At 32.6% G+C, this 8,788-nt stretch overlaps 1 protein-coding gene across 1 annotated transcript in view; it reads left to right on the forward strand.

Moving 5' to 3' along the window:
* Si (sucrase-isomaltase) overlaps positions 1–8,788 on the forward strand; it is an 82,836-nt gene that overhangs the window by 64,234 nt on the left and 9,814 nt on the right. Inside the window, exons 35-40 of the mRNA XM_008830144.1 lie at positions 585–672; positions 1,852–1,990; positions 3,670–3,803; positions 4,751–4,785; positions 4,876–4,992; positions 7,658–7,806. Coding sequence (XP_008828366.1) covers positions 585–672; positions 1,852–1,990; positions 3,670–3,803; positions 4,751–4,785; positions 4,876–4,992; positions 7,658–7,806 — 662 coding nt within the window. The remainder of the gene's footprint in view (positions 1–584; positions 673–1,851; positions 1,991–3,669; positions 3,804–4,750; positions 4,786–4,875; positions 4,993–7,657; positions 7,807–8,788) is intronic.

Consider the following 8,788-nt stretch of genomic DNA (forward strand, 5'->3'; position numbering starts at 1 on the left):
CATATATAATATACACACACTACATTGGGAACCTAATATTTTATGTTTCTCAAATGGATGCATAGATAATAAATTTGCTGTAAATATGCTAAGCTAAACTACAGTTTTGTTTGTTTTGTTTGTTTTGTTTGTTTGAGATAGGGTCTCACTCTGTAGTCCAAGCTGGCCTGGAACTCACCTTGTAGATCATCCCAGGTTGGCCTTTATCTCATTGCAATTCACCTGCCTCTGCCTCTGGAGTGCTGGACTGAGGGTGTGTCTCACCACAACCACGCTCCAAGAAAACCACACTTCTAGAGGTCAAATTCATACCACTGAGATAGCTCATAAATTGGAATATGGAGTAAATCAAATGTTTTTGAAAACCATTTTAATTTACTTGCATTTCAACACTCCAAGTTATTTGTCCTGGCACACGCTACATCCTCTGTAAAGCAGTATGCCTCAACATCTTGATAATCCTCCTGTCTCCACCTCCCAAGTCCTGGAATTAGAAACAAAAACTATCAATCAGGGTTTCCAAAGCAGTTCTTTATATCATATATGTCATAAAAAATTTAAAAGTCTTTTCCTCTCTCCTTAAGGATATGAATGAACCATCGAGCTTTGTAAATGGAACAACCACTAATGTGTGCAGAAATGATAAACTGAATTATCCACCTTACTTACCAGGTACAGTGCTATGGTTATGCTTTTTAAAAAATATTTATTATTTTATTTTATTGTATGAGCATATTGCCTGCATGTGTTTAAGTGTACCCATGTTGTGCAATGTCTGCAGAGATCAGATGAAGGCCTCAGATTCCTGGAACTGGAGTTACAGATGGTTGTTAGCCACCATGTGGGTGCTAGGAATCAATCCTGGGTTCGCTCAAGAGCGGTTAGTGTACTTAATCACTGAGCTATCTCTCTGTCTCTTGCTATGCTCAGGTTGCAGTATATATGATGTGTATTCTAAATTTTTCCTAGTCACTCACATACAAAGACACTCTTGAACTATTTCCAATAATTTAATACTATTTTGAGAGAAAAATTTAAAAGTGTAAATGTGTTATATTCTTAGAATTACAATTCTAAATTTATTTTAAAAAATTTCTGTGGTCTTTGTAAGACTTTTCCAAGTTAAATACATACTTTAAAAACTTTTTTTATTTAGTAATATATTTGCAATTACTTTCAGGCATTTGTTTATTTTGGAGACATGATATCTTTGTAGTCTTGCCCGAACTGGAACTCACCATATATGCAGACCAGGCTGGCCTCCATCTCATACACTTCGACCTGCCTCTGCCTCTCTAGTGCTGGGACTGAAGGGGTGCACCACCCACAACGGGCCTTATAGTAATTACTTAGTGGGGACAAATCGAAGAAAAATATCATTTCTATGTTCATCCTTGACATGGTGAATTAACCCAATATGTAACAGCAAATGACCACTAATACTGACAGAAGGTGGAAGAAAACAACAGCATTTCAGTTACTCTTGTTTCTAGGATTTATTAATCAGTTTTAATAAAAATATAATTAATCAGTAACTTTGGTTTGAATGTTTTACTGTTTAAATATTTTTTATAAATGCATGGAATTCTATTCTTATAGGTCACTGTGGACATTTAAAATAATAAACAAGTTCACAAATGACTAAATTAATTATTATGTTAAATTTCATAACTTGGTTATCAAAAGAATATATGAGTGGATTAAAACATCATGTGGCACTTCATTATATATAAGATAATTAATAAGAAATTAAGTAAAATTTTAAAATTAAAAGTGTATAGAGATATGAACTATACATTTCTAGTGAAGTTGTCCACACTATATTAATATATTTTCACTGATTTTCCCCAGACCTTACAAAAAGATATGAGGGGCTACATTTCAGAACTATGTGCATGGAAACTGAGCAGATTCTTAGTGATGGATCATCAGTTTTGCATTACGATGTTCACAATTTGTATGGATGGTCACAGATAAAACCCACTCTGGAGTAAGTTGTATTTGCAGTTTTCCTCTCCAGCTTTCTGGTTTATGTTTAATATACTGAATTCAGTGTTTCCTATTTCCAGTCTTGCTGAGCTTCTCTGGTAGTTCTTTCCTTTGCAATTGTTCTTTTACATTTACTTCTTCTTTCTTAATTCTTGGATAATAAGCACTTCTCTCCCTGTCTACCTATCTTTCTGTCATCAATTTATGATTTATCAATGGTCATTATGTTCTTATTGCTTTTATTTTCTCAAGTTGCTACATTTTTAATTTTGTTCCACACCATGTACTTACCTTACACAGTACTCATTAAATAGGGTGAAATTTATAAATTAATAAGTAACATACTTCGGTGTTACTAATCAGGATATTAAAACTTTAATAAATCTGCTACTGAATTTGATTATGAATGTAATCAAGATAATCTCCCATTGTCATGCTCACAGCCCCATATCCCAGGAAATTCTAGATTCAGACAAGCTGGAAATAAATTCTAATCATTACTTGAATACAATTAAAATATTAACTCCATTATCAAAATGTGATTCAATATATCATTGTTTTGTTTTTCGTATATATAGTATTTCCTATATTTTAATTTGAAATATCTTGAGATAATTTTACATGCAAAATATTCTGTTAGCTGTAGGAGCACAAAAATTGCTAAAACACAAAATTTGACATAAGAATTTCATTGTAGGGTGGTGAAAATGTTATTTCTAAACAGATCACAAAAAGCACTGTATTCCTTGCTGTGACAGAAAGTTTTCTGTTACTGATGATGAACTTAATATTCAAATCTACCTAATTGTTATTTGCAGTACCTTGTTCTGAGCTAGTTTTGTAGTTTGCATTCATATAACAGAACTTTTGACTAACAATAAATTTTATCCTAATTAATATGGTGATGTTAATTTATTTTATAAATTTTTCTAGTCACACAGATAGAAAGGTAGGAGAGAAAACATATAAAGGGAGAAAGAGAAGAAAATTAGAGGGAAAGAAATACATGTACTGCAAATAATGCACTATTTAAAACTGAAAATGATTTAATATACATAACTCATTAAAGCCATTCTGTAAATATGGAAAAGGATAAGAAGACTAAATATATCACAATTGTGCATTACATTTTCTTGATGAGATTTGACTTGGAATAATTTCTATGCAAAAATATGAAGATTTTTTTCCTAAAAAATAAAAAGATTCATTATATACTTCCAGTCTTTAAACTGTTCTGTAAAGTCAGGGATGTTTTAACAGATCTTTCTTGCAGAATAATGCATATCTTACATGTGGATGAATTATAACTGAAAAGACTTGGAGAGATTAATTCAACTTAGATTTTTATTAGAAGTTACATGTTTAAGTAGAATAGAACGTTCTTTTAGATTAATCATTTGAGTTGCTGCTACTAAATAGTTAATTTACATTCAGTGAAAGATTAACATTTGAAAATTCCACTTAAGAAGCGCTTGTAACTGTGGTCTGTGTTGGATGGAATAACATTGTCTTTAATCCCTGTGAGGATTTTAGTGCCTAGTGAGTGAAGACTCAGCTGTGCAGACCTAACTGTAGCAATAAAAGCCTATCCACCAGTGTTTCCATGAAGTGGTCTTAAGTAGAAATATTTAAAGAAAATTACTCAAGCAAAATTTCAAAATATATCTTCATCTCTACTAGTGCATTGCAGAAGACAACAGGCAAGAGAGGGATTGTGATCTCTCGGTCCACATATCCCACTGCTGGTCGGTGGGGGGGACACTGGCTTGGAGACAACTATGCGAATTGGGATAATTTGGAAAACTCAGTCATTGGTATGTGAGAATAATTTCTCTATCATTAGTTTTGGAGTTTTCTATGAAACATTGACTTTTTGTTTTGCCCGGGCAGTATTGTTCCTACGTTGTGAGAATGAAGGCATTGGTATCATTTTTCTGATGCAGAATGTCATGAAAAGGCTCCAGTCTGGAAAGCATGAACAGGAATCCTGCAAAGTGACAAGTGACTAATGACAGTCAGCTAGTTTATGTGGATAAATAACCCTTTTTGTCCTCATTTCCTGCTCAACAAGAGCTCAGGGAGATAATCTCTAATGCTGAGAAAGAATGGTTAGACATTATCTGCTAGGAAATAAGAATTTCTGAGAGATGCTAAACAATGAAACATATCCATCTGAAGGAAGAGTTTTTTAATACTAAATACATAGTTAGAAAACCGATTCATCTTTTCAAAGCAGATACAATTTTCTGTTTGTTTCTAGAATTAATAATATCCACTAATGATACACACCAATAAAACAATGCTTAGAAATATTCCTTTATAAAAGAACTGGGTATTCTATTTTAATGAAGTGATCATTTCTCAAAGTATATTATTTAACAAGAGTAATTGCATTTGTTTTATGTTCTAAGACATATGGTTAAATAATTGCAGAAAAAACATGCTTATTTTGAAAAAGAAATGTAAGGAAAACACTATGTCTGTCTTATGACACTATGATGTGTTTATCATACATATATGCTCTAATTAGGTTATAGTGCAACTGCTGTCTTAAAGCATATGTGTCTTATATTTATGAATATTATTGACTGTACAAAGCAAAACTGTAATTATAAGTATTATAAACAAGAGAAGATAAACAATTTCAAAATGTTCTATTGACTAAAAACTGATATTACAGAAAGCATCATCATTAATAAAAGTAAAATATTAAAATATATGAAAAAAACAATTTTCTAAAATTTTTGTTCCAATTTTTTAGGAATGTTGGAATTTAATCTCTTCGGAATGTCATATGTAAGTAGATCTATTCCTTCAGTATTTGTAAGCTATAAATATTAAGAAATACACTACTCAAAATTCATTAAATATAACAATATCTTTAAGGTTGGAGCCGACATCTGTGGTTTTTTCAACAACTCAGAATATCAACTCTGTGCCCGTTGGATGCAACTTGGAGCATTTTATCCATATTCGAGAAATCATAACATTCAATTTACTATAGTACGTAATTATTACACTGACTTTTCTTTTCTGACCCTAAGAAACCTGTGTAATCTTCATTGTTGTTAATCAATTATATTCTCCTTGGCAGATTTCCAAATGAATGTTTTGCTCTTGTTCATATTCATATTTCTAAGCTACCACTTAGCCCATCTTTTTAGGAGTTTTATGACTTGAAGTATACCCAGGGCGAATGGCTTAGTGACCATACGCACTTGCTTTAGCAGCTCACAAAGATTTTGGAAGAGTTAGAGGGAAAAATATATGGCTGTAGTACTTATTTCATACTTGGACACACAACAAGAACAAAATTCAGTTTGAAACTAAATGATTGAAAGTGAGAGTATTTATAATAATGAATGAAATACAGAGATTTAAAGCAAATATTTTAAGTAAATTGATAATTGAGAAAGAAGAAAAACTGACATAAATTATAGAAACAGGCTTCTGTGCAATGGAACAGCATAGAATTTGTTGAATTATTTGCATGAAATATCTAAATGATATATGAAACAATACTAAATTTCATGGAGGATTATCAAGAATTAGAGGCAATTTTTACTAAGCACTGATTTTTTGATACTGACTTTCAGTTAATATTGCTGAGAAAAGTTGAATTCACAGAAATTGTGTCAGTGAAAGGCTAGATGGAGCCTTGAAGACACAGTCTGGTCACAGTCACTAATTGACAGAGCTCATGCTGTGTTGTGAAATCTTAGGAACATGTAAATTTAACTTAAAATTGTCAAGGTACATTTAATATTCAAAACACCAAACTACAAGAATAAAAGTCAAGATAGGATCACACTTTGAAGCATTTTGAAAAACATGCAAACTATAGAGACATATTTTGAAGAAATAAGAAAATTTTAATAGGAAAACTTGTTATCAAAAAGAAGGCTGTTATGCTGGAGGAATAGGGCATGAATTAATAAAAACCTAGGTAAGGATTTATTTTGTAACTTGTTGAAATGTATCTGTAAATAGAGTACTTATATTAATGATTCATTATGTTTTAAAGTGACATAGAGTAAAATCTCATAATAATACTTAAAATTTGTTACATATAATTAAATGACAAAAAGGGAAATTGAAGTTGAAAGACCCCCAGAGCTTCTGGTTCTAAGTGGTGGTTCCCTGATGTCTTTGACGAGGTGACATTTGAGCAAAGATTTCAGTGGGGATAAAATAAAAATATCTGGAGGAGGAAAATATCAAGTATAGGGTGTACGGAAGCTGGCAGCAAAGACCACCAACCAGAAAACTCCATGGGGGCCAGGAGTTTATTTGAGAGCAAACAGAATGTTGGGCTGCCTCTCTAGGGGAGCAGAGAAGCAGCAACAAGCAGGGCAATCAGATATCTTTCACAGGCAATTAGATAGTTGGGTAGCTGTCCATGAAGTAGGCTGGGCAGTTTAGCTCAGGATTGTTGGTCTGCCAGTAAGCAGACAGACTTGCCTGGGGCTAAGTTTGAACCTGCCATTTTAGAATTGTGGGAGCTGCTCAACCAGTTTAGGAGCCAGCCAGGAACCTAACAGAAGGACTATCTGAAAGTCCTTGATATGTTAACATGGGTGGAGTTTTAGAGAGTAGATAAAATAGAGAAGAAACAGATGAAAGAAATATCCCAAAATAAAGTCCTCCAAAACAGAAATCTCACATTGTTATGAGTTAATATAATTAAACTTAGAAGTATATGATTTAGAAATAAATACTAATGTATTAGCTGAACAAAAATGGAAACTAGAGAAGCTGACAAGTTCGTATATTTGTCTCTTTTTGTACTTGACCACAAAAGTATTAGCATATGTTATCTATTAATGCATGTTAACATTTATTATGTACAATCCTGTGCATAACTTAATGGTCAGGCCACATTACTTTCAAGGTCTTGCTTATTCTAACACTAAATCTACCAATGATAACACACAGTCATCATTCAAACTTTCCTATTCCCCAAATACAGTAACGTTGGATTCTTCGTAAACAGCATAGCTCTAAAAGGGCCCAGTAATGATATTGTCAACAAAATTGAGAGCCATGACCTTTGGAATTGTATGGTAGTATGGTTGGTGTCATAAAGCAGTAATTGCCCTCCCTTATAGGTTACAAATATGGAAAACAATATTTTTATAGATTCTTGATACTGTGCATCAGTATGATTTTAACTTGAGGTTGTATTTCAACGCAGACTCAAATATATGCATTTATTAGGCCACCTACCCCTTTTGTTGTGTTCAGTCTTTATACTGTAATCCATTCATCTCTCACGAGGACACACAGTGTGTGTGGTTGCCATGGTAAGCTCTGCATGTCTTCTGTTGTTTCTATCTACTTTTGTCTAGCATGCCATGTGATTTCCTTCTTTGAATTCCCACTTCAACACAGTATGACCAAAGCTGACAATTAATTTATCATCTATTAAAATATGAACTATGATTTACATATGTTTGCCTGCACCAAACCAAGCCTTGCACTCAATTTGCTTTATTTTTTAAAAAATATTAGCATGTAGCACCTTATCACATGAAATAGAAATATTACAGCATTAAGATTTTGTGAACACTCGAGGTTGCTTAGAACTTACATTTTATTCTCCAAATATGTATTTGCATATTCTGATTTAAATAATGACTTATGACTACTTAAATTTATTTTGTTTCAGAGACAAGATCCTGTTTCCTGGAATGAAACATTTGCTCAAATGTCAAAGGAAATTCTAAATATCAGATATACCTTATTGCCCTATTTCTACACACAAATGTATGAAAACCACGCTCATGGGGGCACTGTCATCAGACCCCTTATGCATGAGTAAGTAATGTGAAGTTTATTTTTTCCTCCTATAAAGAGATAGTTTCCATTTATTTTAATCATCTCTTAGAGTGAACCATTTTTCTGATTGCCTTATTGTATATTTTACACAAATAAATGACTTACATAAATAAATCTATTAGAGTTTTTATTATAGTTTGTTAGCAAATTGAAAAGTTTTTAAACACATACTTTGATGGAATATTTTCAAAACATGGTTAGAGAAAAGTCGTACTATGACTTAAGTTTGATTGTTTGAAATTTGATCCATTTAAATAAATTTACCAAACATACTAGCCTGACTGCAGGAAACCATCCCACCTTGCCTGGAAATCCCAAACACAGTAGCTTACAACAATTCAAATTTTATCTCTACCAATTAGTTTGAGACGTACTCCTTCAAATTCCAACCGACATTTGAAGATACCATGAAAATTCTATCCCACGGGGAATCATGGCAAATAGCTTTACTCATTCAGGTTTTTTGTTTTTTTTTGTTTTTTTTTTTTCTTTTTTGGTCTTTTAGAGACAGGGTCTCCCTGTAGCCTCAGCTGTCCTGGATCTCACTATGTAGACCAGGCTGGCTTTGAACTCACATAGATCCACCTACCTCTGTCTCCGGTGTGCTGGGATTAAACACATGTGCCACCATATGTTGATATTTTTATTCATATTTTCATAATAATCCCCTTTGCAATACTAATTTTCTAGAATTGTCATTATCAACTTTGAACATATTATTTTTCCTTTTGAGAATGTCTGAGCCCTTGTCCCCATGGGTAGTTAGTGCAGACTAAACCCCATAGTCTACTTCACCACTGGTCCCAGGTACTAATAAAACAAATAGAAACAAAACTAGTTTGTTATTTAATTGTTCTATTTCAATAGAAGAAAAATGAAAACATTTGGTATCTACTTCTAAACTGTATAACAGAGTTTTTTCTAAGACCATTTATATTTAAAAGTTAGAAATAAATTTTCA

This window comes from Nannospalax galili, unplaced genomic scaffold (genome assembly GCF_000622305.1).
Source record: "Nannospalax galili isolate Female #2095 unplaced genomic scaffold, S.galili_v1.0 scaffold33, whole genome shotgun sequence".
NCBI classification, from domain to species: Eukaryota; Metazoa; Chordata; class Mammalia; order Rodentia; family Spalacidae; genus Nannospalax; species Nannospalax galili.